The sequence below is a fragment of the Mauremys mutica genome, chromosome 5 (assembly GCF_020497125.1).
Source record: "Mauremys mutica isolate MM-2020 ecotype Southern chromosome 5, ASM2049712v1, whole genome shotgun sequence".
NCBI classification, from domain to species: Eukaryota; Metazoa; Chordata; order Testudines; family Geoemydidae; genus Mauremys; species Mauremys mutica.
Genome location: NC_059076.1, coordinates 141,499,272 through 141,515,827, shown reverse-complemented (window position 1 = coordinate 141,515,827; position 16,556 = coordinate 141,499,272). Strand labels below are relative to the sequence as shown.

The 16,556-nt window shown below is 54.0% G+C and overlaps 2 protein-coding genes across 2 annotated transcripts in view; one reads left to right on the top strand and one right to left on the bottom strand.

Moving 5' to 3' along the window:
- The window catches only part of LOC123371090 (C-type lectin domain family 4 member F-like), a 212,492-nt gene that overhangs the window by 142,022 nt on the left and 53,914 nt on the right, over nt 1–16,556 (top strand). The gene's annotated exons all lie outside the window — the stretch shown is intronic.
- On the bottom strand, nt 4,964–16,149 carry LOC123371093 (C-type lectin domain family 4 member F-like). Its single transcript, XM_045018289.1, has 7 exons — nt 16,002–16,149; nt 10,712–10,828; nt 9,455–9,562; nt 8,176–8,316; nt 7,229–7,383; nt 6,218–6,336; nt 4,964–5,318 (listed from the first exon to the last, which is right to left on the bottom strand). The coding sequence occupies exons 1-7, from the start codon at nt 16,060–16,062 to the stop codon at nt 5,168–5,170; spliced, it is 852 nt and encodes a 283-aa protein (XP_044874224.1). The 5' UTR covers nt 16,063–16,149; the 3' UTR covers nt 4,964–5,167.

Here is a 16,556-nt window from a genome sequence, read left to right as displayed (position 1 = left end):
TGGTTCCTGAGCTAGAGTTACTATGGTGTGGTGTGCAGTTACTGGTGAGAATATGCTTCAGGTTGGAGGTTGTTTGTGGGCGAGGACTGGCCTGCCTCCCAAGGCCTGAAAAAAGTGAGGGATCATTGTCCAGGATGGGCTGTAGATCCCTGATGATGCGCTGGAGGGGTTTTAGCTGGGGACTGTATGTGGTGGCCACTGGAGTTCTGCTGGTTTCTTTCTTGGGCTTGTCTTGCAGTAGGAGGCTTCTGGGTACACGTCTGGCTCTGTTGATTTGTTTCCTTATTTCCTCGTGCGGGTATCGTAGTTTTGAGAACGTTTGGTGAAGATCTTCATAGAATCATAGAATCTCAGGGTTGGAAGGGACCTCAGGAGGTCATCTAGTCCAACCCCCTGCTCAAAGCAGGACCAAACCCAACTAAGACATCCCAGCCAGGGCTTTGTCAAGCCTGACCTTAAAAACCTCTAAGGAATGAGATTCCACTACCTCCCTAGGTAACCCATTCCAGTTCTTCACCACCCTACTAGTGAAAAAGTTTTTCCTAATATCCAACCTAAACCTCCCCCTCTGCAACTTGAGACCATTACTCCTTGTTCTGTCATCTTCTACCACTGAGAACAGACTAGATCCATCTTTGGAACACCCTTTCAGGTAGTTGAAAGCAGCTATCAAATCCCCCCTCATTCTTCTCTTCTGCAGACTAAACAATCCCAGTTCCCTCAGCCTCTCCTCATAAGTCATGTGCTCCAGCCCCCTAATCATTTTTGTTGCCCTCCGCTGGACTCTCTCCAATTTATCCACATCCTTCTTGTAGTGTGGGGCCCAAAACTGGACACAGTCCTCCAAATGAGGCCTCACCAGTGCTGAGTAGAGGGGAATGATCACATCCCTCGATCTGCTGGAAATGCCCCTACTTATACAACCCAAAATGCCATTAGCCTTCTTGGCAACAAGGGCACACTGTTGACTCATATTCAGCTTTTCGTCCACCGTAACCCCTAGGTCCTTTTCTGCAGAACTGCTGCCCAGCCATTCGGTCCCTAGTCTGTAGCAGTGCATGGGATTCTTCCGTCCTAAGAGCAGGACTCTGCACTTGTCCTTGTTGAACCTCATCATATTTCTTTTGGCCGAATCCTCTAATTTGTCTAGGTCCCTCTGTATCCTAGCCCTACCCTCCAGCGTATCAACCACTCCTCCCAGTTTAGTGTCATCTGCAAACTTGCTAAGGGTGCAGTCCACACCATCCTCCAGATCGTTAATAAAGATATTGAATAAAACCGGCCCCAGCACCGACCCTTGGGGAACTCCACTTGATACCGGCTGCCAACTAGACATGGAACCATTGATCACTACCCGTTGAGCCCGACCATCTAGCCAGTTTTCTATCCACCTTACCGTCCATTCATCCAGCCCAGACTTCTTTAACTTCCTGGCAAGAATACGGTGGGAGACTGTATCAAAAGCTTTGCTAAAGTCCAGAAATAGCACATCCACTGCTTTCCCCTCATCCACAGAGCCGGTTATCTCGTCATAGAAGGCAATTAGGTTAGTCAGGCATGACTTGCCCTTGGTGAATCCATGCTGACTGTTCCTGATCACTTTCCTCTCCTTTAAGTGGTTCAGGATTGATTCCTTGAGGACCTGTTCCATGATTTTTCCAGGGACTGAGGTGAGACTGACTGGCCTGTAGTTCCCTGGATCTTCCTTTTTCCCTTTTTTAAAGATGGGCACTACATTAGCTTTTTTCCAGTCATCCGGGACCTCCCCCGATCGCCATGATTTTTCAAAGATAATGGCCAATGGCTCTGCAATCTCATCGGCCAACTCCTTTAGCACCCTCGGATGCAGCGCATCCGGCCCCATGGACTTGTGCTCGTCCAGCTTTCCTAAATAGCCCCGAACTACTTCTTTCTCCACAGAGAGCGGGTCACCTCCTCCCCATACCGTGCTGCAGAGTGCAGCTGTCTGGGTGCTGACCTTGTCTGTGAAGACAGAGGCAAAAAAAGCATTGAGTACACTAGCTTTCTCCACATCCTCTGTCACTAGGTTCCCTCCCTCATTCAGCAAGGGGCCCACACTTTCCTTGACTTTCTTCCTGTTGCTAACATACCTAAAGAAACCCTTCTTGTTACTCCTAACATCTCCGGCTAGCTGCAACTCCAAGTGTGATTTGGCCTTCCTGATTTCACACCTGCATGGCTGAACAATACTTTTATACTCCTCCCTGGTTATTTGTCCAATCTTCCACTTCTTGTAAGCTGTTCTTTTGTGTTTAAGACGAGCAAGGATTTCACTGTTAAGCCAAGCTGGTCGCCTGCCATATTTACTTTTCTTCCTACACATTGGGATGGTTTGTTCCTGCAACCTCAATAAGGTTTCTTTGAAATACAGCCAGCTTTCCTCGACTCCTTTCCCCGTCATGTTATTCTCCCAGGGGACCTTGCCCATCAGTTCCCTGAGGGAGTCGAAATCTGCTTTTCTGAAGTCCAGGGTCTCTGTTCTACTGCTTTCCCTTTTTCCTTGTGTCAGGATCCTGAACTCGACCATCTCATGGTCACTGCCTCCCAGGTTCCCATCCACTATTGCTTCCTCTACTATTTCTTCCCTGTTTGTGAGCAGCAGGTCAAGAAGAGCTTTTCCCCTACTTGGTTCCTCCAGCACTTGCACCAGAAAATTGTCCCCTACACTTTCCACTTTTCTTGTAGGTGCTGGTCTCTGTCTGAGGGGTTGGAGCAGATACGGTTGTGCCTCAGCGCTTGGCTGTAGACCAGGGGTCGGCAACCCACGGCACACGTGCCGAACACGGCACACAAGCCGATTTTGAGTGGCACGCAGCTGCCTGCCGCTATCCCGGCCCCCCGCCCCACTCAGCCCCCCGCTCTCCCCTGCGGGGGCAGGAGGCAGAAGATTGGTCCTGTGGCAGCCAAGCTTCCCCCTCCCCCACTTCTTCCCCCAGCGTGGTGCTTTCCTGCCCCCCCAGTCCCTGCGCCGATCAGCTGATGGCCCTTGCCAGGGGGAGGGGGAAGAGCGGCAGGGTGTACACAGCTCCGTAGGGACGCAGCCTGGGGGAAGGGGGTGGAACAGGGCACATCCCTTCCAGCCCCCGGCCATGAGCCACTCAGGACAGGGGGCTGGGAGCACCCCCACGAGCCGAGAACCCCAGCCCTCTGCCCTGAAACCCCCCCATGCCCCAGCCCTCTGCCCTGAAACCCCCCAGCCTTCTGCCCTGCACCCCCCCACCCCAACACACACTCAGCCTTCTGCCCTGCACCCCCCCAGCCCCCAGCCCTCTGTTCTGACCCCTGAACCCCCCCACACCCAGCCTTCTGATCTACACCCCCCCCCACACCCCGGCCCTCTGCCATGATCCCTGAACCCCCCCCCCCCACACACACACCCCAGCCTTCTGCCCTGAACCCCACCAGGTCTAGGGTTCCAGACACAGGCCCTGCTCCAGCCTGCTGCCGGCCTAGATGAACAGAACCCCAGGCTGGCAGCGAACTGAGCAGACTGGCGGCATAAGATCAGCATTTTAATTTAATTTTAAATGACATTTTGAAAACCTTGTTTACTTTACATACAACAATACTTTAGTTATAAATTATAGACTTATAGAAATAGACCATCTAAAAATGTTAAAATGTATTACTGGCATGCGAAACCTTCAACGAGAGTGAATAAATGAAGACTCGGCACAGCACTTCTGAAAGGTTGCCGACCCCTGCTGTAGACGATGGATCGTGTGGTGTGCCCGGGGTGGAAGCTGGAGGCATGAAGGTAGCCATAGCGGTCGGTGGGTTTTCGGCATAGGGTGGTGTTAATGTGACCGTCACTTATTTGCATAGTGGTGTCTAGGAAGTGGACCTCCCGTGTAGATTGGTCCAGGCTGAGGTTGATGGTGGGGTAGAAGCTGTTGAAATCATAGTGGAACTTTTCCAGAGTCTCCTTCCCATGGGTCCAGATGATGAAGATGTCGTCAATGTAGCGTAGGTACAGAAGGGACGTGAGTGGATGAGAGCTTAGGAAGTGTTGTTCCAGGTCAGCCATAAAAATGTTGGCATATTGTGGGGCCATGCGGGTACCCATAGTGGTGCCACTGGTCTGGAGGTATATATTGTCACCAAATTTGAAATAGTTGTGTGTGAGGATAAAGTCACAGAGCTCAGCAACCAGTTGTGCTGTGGCATCATCAGGGATACTGTTCCTGACAGCTTGTATTCCATCTGTGTGGGGGATGTTTGTGTAGAGAGCCTCCACATCCATGGTGGCTAGGATGGTGTTTTCTGGGAGATCACCGATGCATTGTAGTTTTCTCAGGAAATCAGTGGTGTCACAGAGATAGCTGGGAGTGCTGGTGGCATAGGGTCTGAGTAGAGAGTCCACATATCCGGACAGTCCTTCAGTGAGAGTGCCAATGCCTGAGATGATGGAGTGTCCAGGATTTCCAGGTTTGTGGATCTTGGGTAGCAGATAGAATAACCCTGGTCAGGGCTTTAAGGGTGTGTTGATTTGTTCCGGTGTTAGTGTAGGGAGTGTCCTGAGTAGATGGTGCAGTTTCTTAGTATATTCCTCAGTGGTATCTGAGGAAGGTGGCCTGTAGAATTTGGTATTGGAGAGTTGTCTGGCAGCCTCCTTCTGGTAGACTCCTGAGGGTCACAATGACAGTCTGGACCTATACATAGAATGCTTCTGCCGACATGCACAGGCAGAAATTGTGGAAAACCAACATTGCTTGCCTCATAACCTAAGTCGTGCAGAACGCAATGCCATCCACAGCCTCAGAAATAACCCTGACATGATAATCAAAGAGGCTGATAACGGAGGTGCTGTTGTCATAATGAACAAGTCTGACTGCCAGAAGTCAAGAAAATCATTATTTATTGGGTGATTGTGAAACAATAACTCCACGATCCAAGGATTTTATTCAATGACAGACCTGGAAACATACAAATTACAGAGCCAGTCACACTGAGCAGCATAAGGGCAGCTGTCGCTGCTAAAGCCAGAAATATCACAGCAAGACAAAGCGTCCCTGCGATGCACAACCCATGCGGCCCCCCTCCAGTGCACAGGGCTTCTCATCGGCAGGTGGCTGGAAAACATGCTCCATAGCTTGGAAATTAAGGCGCTTTCTGAGGTGCTGGGACCTGCATGTCACAGCCCAGCCTATCCATGGGCCTCCTTACAAATCCACCTGAAAGGCTCAGTGCACTTGTAATCATTCCACAAATTCCGGAATCTTGGGTCGGTGTGAACACAGTCTTCTCCACCATCGTTCTTTGGATCGTGATTGTTTGGCTCATTCTCCGCCCAGAACCTACGGATCAGAGTGTTAATGTCTCAGGGGAGAACCACAGCCAATTCCTGAGCTCAGTTCTGCTCTGTGGACTCTGTTGTTGGCAGGGGACCAAGACACCCAGCAATGACGCGGTGAAGCGATGCACCCCCCGGCCACCCCTCAGAGTTCTCCACAGCTCTTGTGGCCATGGTAACGAAGGGCTTCTGACGGCCGGGGGTAGCACCTGCCCTGTGCCTGACAGGCCAGCAAAGAGCCAAAGTCAGTGTGTGGCTCCAAATGCTGAGCAGCAGCAACTCGGATCTCAGTGCCCAGAACCAGAGCAGGTGGCACAGCACGTCCCAGGCACCCCCGGGATGGGAACGCAGGAACGGGAAGAGAGGGCAGCGGGGGTCAGTCATTAACTTCTCCCTGGCCCTGCTTATGGGCCTCGCCCACAGCCGCCTGAGGTCACTGCACCGACTGCAGCTGGCTCCGGCCATGCCCCCAGCCCCACAGCCTCCCCGTGCCCAGACTGACCGAGGGGAGAGCGCAGCGCAATCCCAAGGAGAGCGGGAACCTGCCGCTCACTCCAGACTCCCCTGGCTGCACTGAGTCGACTTGGGGTCAGATCCTCAGCTGGTGTAAATCCCTGTGGTTCATTCAAGTCAATGCCGAGATACCCAAGGGGAGGCTCTGGCCCTGGGTCTCAGTGGGCACTGAACACACACTCTATGTTGAGGCTCCTGCTCTAAGCAAAGGGGCATTAGCAGAAATTCCTGAGAGGATTCACTGCTGTCATGGCAGCACCCGGGGGCCTCCCTCAGAATCGGGCCCACTGTGCCGGGTGCTGCATAGACACCAGGGGCCGTACAGACGCTGCCCGAAGAGCTTGTGACCAAACGTGTAATAAATAATCACTTCTCTCAAGCTTTACTCACCGCCTGCTTGCGTCTGCTCTGTATTCTGTGCCATCCGCCCAGCGCCAGCTGCCTTCTGTCTCCCGGTCGGTGAGTCCAATCCAGTGAGCTTCTCCCTGGTTCTCGCTGGAGAGAAACTCCTGCACAACACAGTTTGCAGCATGTGCAGGTCACCCAAGAGAGGCTGCAGGATGCAGCCGCAGCTGCCTGGGCTGAACAGATTTTGGGGGAGAGGAAAGGGCGTCTGGTGGTGTGAGCAGGGCACTCGGCAGCGGGAGACGCGGTGTCCTGCAACCAACGCTGACAGTGACTAGCTGGGAGACCCTGAGGGAGCCCTGGAGCAGCTCTGTGTCTGTGTCTGCATCTGTATCTGCCTGGGGCTAGCAACAGGGACCTGTCTCAGAACACTCCCCCCACGGCCCCCTCAGAGCTGGGCTGCGGCAGGTACTGACGGGCACCTCAGAGTTCACACCAGCCCCCTGCCCTTGCAGGAGACAAAGCTCGGAGCAGAGAACTGGGTGCAAAGTCTGGCCCTGCTGGAGGGTGGGATTTTCCTCCTCCGAAAGTGCTGCAGAGGCCTGGGGTGAGGGCTGCAGTGGGCACGTGGGGAGAGAGGATTCTCTGAGAGATGCATGGCCCCTTGCATACAAGCCTTCCAGATACAGGCTTCTAGATTGTCCAGCAGGAGCTCAGGCCTGGGGAGAGGGATCAAAGGGGTCCTCACTGGGAAAGGCCATTGGGTTTGCAGGAAATGCTACATTGGAAGTAGTGACAATCAGAAATGAACCTGACTCCAAATTTCCCCACCTCCCCCCGGCACCCCAGATCCTGCCTCTGTTCCTCTGCCCATCTCTGCTTTTGAACTGATGGGTGAATGCCCTGAGTCAGGTACTAAGGCTTCGCATCCTCTCCGATAGTTTGCCAAAATGCACATCGCAGAATTGGAACCTCAGCTGCCACCTCCCACCTCCTAATGGTGTGAAACAAGGCACTGACCCATTATCCAAGCCCCTCCGAGATTCCTGCACTCACCTGTTCCGCCTGGGAGGAGACAGAGGTCAGGTGTGAGTTCCAAGACACACAGAATTGCTCGGCCTCGTCCCACGACTTTTTTCCTTGTGAAAAGTAATAGAGGTTCCCACCGTAAAACCTCCAGCGTCCAGGGAACCCCGTTTTCAGCACGTCACCTAGGAGCAGAGACTGAGGTGAGACACCCGGGCTAAAGTCACAGGGACACATGCAGGAAGCTCAGGGTTTCTAGTGCTGCATTTCCCCTGCCCTTCAGCTGCCCCCAGCCCAGGGAGCTTCTGAATCCTGATTCTCCAGCATCACAATAAGTAACTTTTGTGGCCACGTGATGGATCCCACAGAGTGCTGCAGAAAGCAGACACCACGGGGTCACTCCCCCAGCACTGAAATGCAGCTGCATCTGGGCTGGAGCATGGGCGCTGGTCTCAGTGCAGAGCAGCACGGCTGTAATGGGAAAGGGGAGACTCACTGTTCAGCTGAGCTGGCAGGGGGAATTGCGGAGGGGGAATGTAGCTGCCCAAGGTGGAAGATCTCCTGGTTTTGCATCAACAATTTTCATTGATCATAAGTGGTGAAGCTCTTGGGTCTTTTGCACTTTGGCACCTCCCCCAACACCCTGCTGTGGGCGCTGGCTCAGGAATGCTTCTTAAAGTAACGCCCCATACGCTGAAATACCAGGGTCACTTTCTGTCTGTGACCTGACGGGTTTGGAGCGTCTAAGAAGAGCTGACAGCTGGGTGCTCCCATTAGGCTAACGAGGCCTCGGGTGTAATTTAACTCCACACCGATCACCACAGTGTGGCCCCAGGTGCAGCCACTGGTGATTTTTAATGGAGGAGAACTCGGTGCTGGAGAAAGTCGCTGCGTTGTCAGCCTGGGAGCCTGAAATCCTCCGTTCATCCTCAGCACCAGCAGAAACGGCACCAGCCAGCACTGCAGCTAGTACTTACAGCAGCGACCTTGCACTGCTGCTTGCGCTGCACTGACATTGTCCAGACGGATCTGAATTTCTCCATACGCTGCCCTGACATTACCCAGCTGGGCTTTCAGCAGCCGGACTCCTGCCTGCGCTTCATCCAATAGCTGCAGACCTAGAAGAATTTCACAGCGACGTCAGTGGAGATGCAGAACACTTGATTATCAGCACGTGCGGTAGAGCAGCACCTGCAGGCCCCTGTGTGCCAGGCGCTGTACGGACAGGAGGGGACAGTCCCTGCTCTCAACAGCTCACAGTCAAAATAGACGCGAGCTGGGAGAAATAAAGGATGATTTTACCGATGGGGAACTGAGGTGCCGGGAGAGGTGCCCAAGATCACACAGGAAGTTTGCAGCAGAGCTGGGAATTGACCCCAGCTCTCCTGAATTCGAGCCCTGTCCCCCCAATCTCCCCAGCCACCTCTTCCCAATCGCTCCCCCCTTGTGAGCTGTGAGCGGGTCCCCTGCAGCATGGGGCAGAGCTGGGGCTGCAAGAACATCCGTGGCCCCGAGCCCTGGCCCCGGGCTCCAGGCCGGGATTTTGAACAGCCCAGCGTTCAGGCGAGTTCTGTGCCGGGGTTTAGTTCAGGCCCATTTTCTGACTGGACGCTGAATAACCTGATCCATGGACGGGTTTGTATGTGCAGCCCTGTGCCAGACAGACAGACAGTTGTGAGACGTGGCCACAAGGGGGCGCTCTGCCTCCAGCAATGGGACTGTGGCAGGTACCCAAATTATTGGAGCTGCACAGGGAGGGCTCAGGGACTCGGGGGCAAATGGAGACCCACGAGTGCAGCTCCACTGACGTCCTGCTTACACCAGGGTCTGAATTCGGCCCTGTGTGTCTCATGAGCTGCATCCGTCTTTCCCGCCAATGCAACCCTGACAATACAGGGGCCAAGGTGAAAACTAGGGAGCGAAGGGAGCAACAGTGAAAGGACAGAAGATAGTGACCACTAGGCATCCTGCGCAGGAGCATGGGGCGGATGCAGCCAGCCTGCCACTGCCAGGAAGGGAGCTAGGAGGGAGCCTGGAGCAGCCACCCGTCCCTGGGAACAGAGCCTCCGCTGGCAGAGGAAGGTGCAGAGCAGCAGCTCGTTAGACGGGGGATGGGCCCTCCTGGCAGGGAAGTCTATGGAGGGGAGCAGGAGGATGCCAGTCACCCACCATCCCTGTAGGCAGGAGAGTGCTCAGCTTCCAGGCCAAGGGAGGGGAACTGACCCTGATGCCTAAGACCCTCGTCCTGCGACTTACTGTCCGACCCCTTTGCTGAGGCGTCCGAGGCGTTGACAGGCTGCAGAGAGACTTGGAGCTTCTGCACCGCTTCTTCAACTGTTTGCAGCTTGCTCTGTGCCCGGAGATCTAGAAATCACACATCTGCAGGTCAGCGACCGAACCGAACTGCGGCTGGAGACCAGCCACGCGCAGAGGAACATGCTCTGAGCGCGAGGCTGTTCTCTATGACGTCTTTTATTTTAATCTTGGACAGCTTCCCTCCCGAGGAGGGACACCGGCACAGCCAAGGCCACGTTCAGGGCTCTCTCCTGGTGTATGTCACAGAGCAGTGACCTGGAGAAGCCGGCTTCAGCCTCATGAGACCCGGCTCCCTCCTGCTCCTCGCCCGAGCCTGGCTGCCAGGGAGACTGGCCCAATGTGCTGGGGGGAGGCGCAGTGGAAGAAGGACAAAGCCCCCCGCAGGTAACTCCGGCAGGGCAGGGAGTGCATGGTGGCCCTGGGCTGGGCGCAGGGGTCGCTGGGCAGAGGAGACATGTGGGGTGGTCACGTGTCCTCCCCTTTAGATTGTGGCCCCCCAGCACGGGGAGGCACCAGTCGTCTTTGCCACTCACTGCCCCTAAGGAACAAGGGCTTGTCTCCCCTCTCCTCCAAGATCTCTCCACTCCAGCTCCCTGCTTTCAGCTGTTTGCTGGCTCCAGGGCAGGGACTCTTTGGCAGAGCAGGGTATTAAACCCAGCAGTCTGAGCCACAGACAAGCGCCTGAACCACTGGGCCGTCCGGTCTCTCCATAGCTCATGCATTTCAATTGTGCCATGAGGATGCCTGGGGCTGAGGCTCGTGCTGGTGATATGTGGTCAGGAACGGACCCAGCGTGACCCTCAGGGCGCAGGTTGAGCATGTGGGGCTGCCACATGTGATCTGAAGTCCCTGAGGTGATGCTCAGGCAGGATGAAGTTCACCCAGACCATCCCTGACAGGTGGTTGTCTAACCTGTTCTTAAAAACCTCCCGTGATGGGGGTTCCACACCCTCCCCTGGTGACCTGTGCCAGTGCTGGACCATCATTAGACTTAGAAAGTCTGTGCTAGTATCAAAGCAGCAGGGCAAGATCTTACAGCTCCATTTGAACTCCCTGGAGCAGGAGATTTATTTGGAGGGACACACTGGAAATGCGGTCGATATTCTGCTGAAATGTGGGGGTGCCCCCCCCCTGTCGAGCCAACTGGCCTGTATGGAAGTTGGCAAACGTTGGGCTTGGAGCTGCAGTTGAACTTACATAGAAGCGTCACAGCAAGGAGGGACGTGGCCAGGGCCAGACCCAGGAGGAGAAGGACAGCAGTGACGATGCCCTGCGCCCTGTGCTGCGAAGGGACCGATGTCTTGGGAGGGTTTCCTTGAAGGAGAAGAAGAAACGTATCCATGGAAAGTTACAGCTCAACTGCCACTGACCTAGGAAACTCCACCCCCCAAATCCAATACCTGCTCAGCCTCCTAGTCCCTGAGTGTGGTTAACAGCAACAGCAGAATGAGGCCAAATAAGGTCAGAACCGACCTGAACTCGAATGTGAACAGCGACCCTCCCTAAATCAGGAGTGACTCTAGTGCCAGGCAGGCGTCCTGAGAGAGAGATCTGGGAGCAGGATTTCCCCCCTGCCTAAGCATTTCTTGAGAGGGACGTTTAGGGCTTGTGAAGTCCAGGCCCAAAGGAGTATTTTTAAGTGCGGAAAGGAACCTGAAACAACTTATGAAATATGAATACAACGAGGTAGTGAAATGAGGGGAAATTATTCTGTGTAGGAGAAAAGTGGGGCTGACAGCCTTTTTCTAGTAAGATAGCAGAAAAGCTTATGTATAAACAAAATGTAGTTGTTGCTTTTTACTGTCTGTATTATTGCTAGAAATTGTCTGAAACAACGGTATAAAGGCTTGATGTAATTGTTTACCAGTTGAGAGACCTGTCCAGGACCCTGTGTCCTATGGCACTCTCTCCCTCCATTGTAATTACTGGAGAAATAATAAAGTATTTAATTTTGCTGCACCCAAACAAAAAGCGAGAACTTAGTTTTTCTTCGACACCTCTAAGGAAGGAGATTCCACCACCTCCGTAGGTAACCCTTTCCAGTGCTTCACCACCCTCCTAGTTAAATAGGGTTTCCTAATATCCAACCTAAACCTCCCCCACTGCAACTTGAGACCATTACTCCTTGTTCTGTCATCTGCCACCACTCAGAACAGTCTAGATCCATCTGTGACGAAGTGGAACTGCAAAAAACGGCTGTCCCAAAAGCAGAACTGCGCAGCCTCAAAAAAAAAAAAGCCCAGCCATGGTGCAGGCCCTTGGAAAGCTGCAGCTGTATCATTTGGGGCAGCGCTTTACTGTGTATACTGACCACTCTCCTCCAACGTGGTGGTGTCAAATGCAAGGGGCTGAGGCCAAGCTGCTGGGAACAGACACACCTGTTCAGAGAGTGGCCAAGGTCAAGCTGGGGGCTGTTAACCAAGAGAGCCCAAATTGCAGCCCTCCAAATTGGAGCGCTGGGAAAAGACCCAATCCCAGTTTAAACCCCAGGGCTATTGGGGTGGCAAAAGGGCCCGGGCTGCATGAACCTTCCCACACGCAGCCTGCAAGCGCCATCAAGCACAACAGACCCACGGGAGGGGGTGACACTGGACTGTCCTGGTGTAACTCACCCCAAGGAATGGGAGAAATGCTGGGGCACCCATGGAAACATTGCTGGGTTCAAACTTCCCCAGGTCACTGGCTAAAGTGACCTCGCTCAGTTCGGTCTCAAAGGGGGGAGAGATGTGACAAAATGGGGCTGTTCGTAATGTTTCCTCTGAATACTGTGTGGGTGCCTCAGTTTCTAACCGGACACTCTGTCGCCTAGCAACTAAACCTCTGTTTTACTGGCTGGCTCAGAGTCACGTCTAACTGAAAAGTGGGGGTGTGTGCAGGACCCTCTGGCTTCCCCAGAACCCTGCTGTCACAGAGTGTGGGGGAGTCCGGGCCCGGCACCCCCGGCTTCCTGCAATTCACCATGACTCTCAGCCAGCCAGTAAAGCAGAAGGTTTATTTGGACGACAGGAACAGAGTCCAAAACAGGTCTTGCCAGTACAGACAACAGGACCTTCTGTAGTCAGGTCCATCTGTGGGCCCCAGGGAGGCCACAGCCCCATTGGGAAGCCCAAGCCCCATCAGGGCTCCCCTCCATTTCCCAGCCAGCTCCCAAACTGAAACTCCCTCCAGCCTCTCACTCAGCCTCCCCCCGGCTCCTCCCCCAGCCTCTGTCCTTTGTCCAGTGTCCTGGGCAGAGGTGTCACCTGGCCTCCAACCCCCCTGCTGAGGTCTCAGGTTACATGCTCAGGTATCTCCCTTCCCCAGTGCAGCCCTCCCAGCACAACTCCCCTGCAACCTCCCCAGGTCAATACTCCCCTCTCAGCATTCACATCACACAGCCGGAACATTCCCACTTCCTCACACCTGCCTGGGCAGACTCGCGTGGGAAGCGCACAAAGGGGCATATGCTACATGCTCCCAGAAGAGACCCAGGAGGCGAAGCCGTGTGAGCTTCTTGCCCTGCAGACAGTCTGCTCCATGGGAGAGGAGGCTCCCCAAAGTCCTGACTGGCTTTGTGGGGAGCAGTTCCAGAGCAGCGCCCGGGGACTCTGTAATACCGTCCTCTTTGGAACCCCCCTTCAGGTAGTTGAAGGCTGCTATCAAATCCCCCCTCACTCTTCTCTTCTGCAGACTAAACAATCCCAGTTCCCTCAGCCTCTCCTCATAAGTCATGTGTTCTAGCCCCCTAGTCATTTTTGTTGTCCTCCGTTGGACTCTTTCCAATTTTTCCACATCCTTCTTGTAGTGTGGGGCCCAAAACTGGACACAGTACTCCAAATGAGGCCTCACCAATGCCGAATAGAGGGGAATGATCACATCCCTCGATCTGCTGGCAATGCTCCTACTTATACAGCCCAAAATGCCGTTAGCCTTCCTGGCAACAAGGGCACACTGCTGACTCATATCCAGCTTTTCCTTTGTCGCAGCAGAGAGCCTAGCTGAGCTCGGTGCGTAGCTGCAGCTGCCCACTGAACCTCACATCCTCACCTGCACCCTCCACTTCCGTCAGCCCCGTCTCCCTGCCTGTCTCCTGACCCTTCCTGGGCACCTTTCATGTGTTCAATCCAGAACAGCTGCCACACGTCATCTGGATTGCACTGAAACCAAAGGGGATAAATAACCCCCGGAGCAGGCCCTTGTTCAGCTGACACCTGCACAACCAAACATAAGACTGTAAGAACGGCCAGTCTGGGTCAGACCAAAGGTCCATCTAGCCCAGTGTCCTGTCTGCCGACAGTGACCGGTGCCAGGTGCCCCAGAGGGAATGAACAGAACAGGGAATCCATCCCCAGTTGCCCATTCCCAGCTTCTGGCAAAGAGACTAGGGACACCATCCCTGCCCATCCTGGCTAATAGCCAATGATGGGCCTGTCCTCCATGAACTTATCTAGGAACTCTGTTATGGTCCTGGCCTTCACAATATCCCCTGACAAGGAGTTCCACAGGTTAACTGTGCATTTTGAGAAGAAATATTTCCCTCTGTTTGTTTTGTTTGTTTGTTTTAAACCTTCACTTGGTGACCCCTAGTTCTTGTGTTATGAGACTGCTACAGACTAGGGACCGAATGGCTGGGCAGCAGTTCTGCAGAAAAGGACCTAGGGGTTACGGTGGACGAAAAGCTGAATATGAGTCAACAGTGTGCCCTTGTTGCCAAGAAGGCTAATGGCATTTTGGGTTGTATAAGTAGGGGCATTTCCAGCAGATCGAGGGATGTGATCATTCCCCTCTACTCAGCACTGGTGAGGCCTCATTTGGAGTACTGCGTCCAGTTTTGGGCCCCACACTACAAGAAGGATGTGGATAAATTGGAGAGTCCAGCGGAGGGCAACAAAAATGATTAGGGGGCTGGAGCACATGACTTATGAGGAGAGGCTGAGGGAACTGGGATTGTTTAATCTGCAGAAGAGAAGAATGAGGGGGGATTTGATAGCTGCTTTCAACTACCTGAAAGGGGGTTCCAAAGAGGATGGATCTAGACTGTTCTCAGTGGTAGAAGATGACAGAACAAGGAGTAATGGTCTCAAGTTGCAGAGGGGGAGGTTTAGGTTGGACATTAGGAAAAACTTTTTCACTAGTAGGGTGGTGAAGAACTGGAATGGGTTACCTAGGGAGGTAGTGGAATCTCCTTCCTTAGAGGTTTTTAAGGTCAGGCTTGACAAAGCCCTGGCTGGGATGATTTAGTTGGGTTTGGTCCTGCTTTGAGCAGGGGGTTGGACTAGATGACCTCCTGGGGTCCCTTCCAACCCTGAGATTCTATGATTCTATGATTGTATAAGTAGTAAATAACACTCCCTTATCTACTTTCTCCACCTCAGTCATGATTTTATATATCTCAGTCATATCTCACCTTAGTCGTCTCTTTTCCAAGCTGAAAAGTCCCAGTTTTATTAATCTCTCCTCATATGGCAGCCGTTCCATACCCCTATCCCTTTTCTGAACCTTTTCCAATTCCAATATATCTTTTTTGAGATGGGGCAACCACATCTGCAGGCAGTATTCAAAATGTGGGTGTACCATGGATTTATATAGAGGCAATAGGATATTTTCTGTCCCTTTCTTAATGATTCCGAACATTCTGTTCGGTTTTTTGAAGCCGCTGCACATTGAGTGGATGTTTTCAGAGAACTGTCCATAGTGACTCCAAGATCCCTCTCTTGAGTGGAAACAGCTAATTCAGACCCCATCGTGTTATAAGTACAGTTGGGATTATGTTTTCCAATGTGCGTTACTTTGCATTAATCAACATTGAATTTCATTTGCCATTTTGTTGCCCAGTCACCCAGCCAAAGCCCTGAGAGGGGCCCCTTGTGCTGGGAGCTTTAGGAAAACAGCCTGGTCCTTCTCTCAGCACTTCCAGCTCCATTTGCTCCTTGTCCTTGGAGGAACAGGTTCCCTCCCCGTCCCCGAGCCCTGGGGAAACCCCTTCTCTGCTAACACAGCTACATCTCCCTGCCCCTGCTCACGGTTAGACGCGTGTGCTCGGGCAGGGAAGGGGCAGAGGGTAAGGAAAGGAGGTGTCACTGTGAAATGGGGGGATGAGAGGGAGCTGGTCCCCAGAGATGGGGGCTGTGAGGATTCAACCCTGGTGATCTCCTCCTGGGAGAGGCTGACGGTGGCAGTGAGCTGGGGAGGGGGAGCCTGGCTGGCTTTTATGGCCAGCCCATGGCACTGCGCTGCCCGGCAGGAGGCTGGGATGCTGGGCAGGGACTCCCATCTCTCCCCCTGTGCCCTTCTCCCGTTGGGGACTGGCAGGGGAGAGAACGCACTGGGAAGCACTGACCGAGCACCCTCGCCCACTGCCCGTGGTGCTGTCTGGCCAGCACAAGGCTGAGCTCTGGGGACGTGGTCAGTGGAGCAAGCGATCGCTGCCCAGGATGCTCTGCAGAGACCACAAAGCCAAGGAGAGGCCAGCGGGAGTCCAGGGTCCGGTGCAGCCTCTTGTGCTTACCTTTGGGCTGGGGAGCAGCTTCCGTCATCGGCATGTTCGCATAGATATTGTCCCTGGCCATTGTCCTGCCTTCGCGCTGAGCCGAGCCCCTGATCACTGGCCTGTGGGTCCTTTCTGCAGCCTGCTGGGTTAGAGCCTCCCTCTGACAGCAGCCCTGGCCCAGAAATAGAAATGGGAAGTGATCCCTGGTGGTTGGAAGAGGGAAGGAGGGGTAGTGGGAGGTGTGGAGATGAGAGATGGTTGCACGGGGGGAGGGAGGTGGAGGGGGAGGGCATGGAGGGGAGAGACGGGTGCATGAGGAAAGGAGGCGTGAGGGAAGCGGATGACAGCGCTCTGTCGGCAGTGCCTGGCCATAGGTGCTGGATCTAGGGGGGCTGCCGCACCCCCTGGCTGGAGGCGGTTTCCATCACATGCAGGGTTACAGTTCGGTTCAGTGGCTCTCAGCACCCCACTATTCACAGTGTTCCAGCCCCCTGGGCCCAGCCTTTCATGGCCCCCTCTTGCGGGTGGGGTTCTGGCCAGAGCGTAAAGGCATCATCCCCGTGCGCGGCGCGT

What these genes read in the sequence shown, in the direction of transcription:
- LOC123371093 (XM_045018289.1), bottom strand. Translation starts at nt 16,062, where the DNA reads ATGGCCAGGGACAATATCTATGCGAACATGCCGATGACGGAAGCTGCT. An exon ending in AGCAGTGCAAGGTCGCTGCT is followed by an intron (nt 7,384 to 8,175) that starts GTAAGTACTAGC and finishes CTCTGCTCCTAG; the next exon opens with GTGACGTGCTGAAAACGGGG. An exon ending in TCTCCTCCCAGGCGGAACAG is followed by an intron (nt 6,337 to 7,228) that starts GTGAGTGCAGGA and finishes TGTGTTGTGCAG; the next exon opens with GAGTTTCTCTCCAGCGAGAA.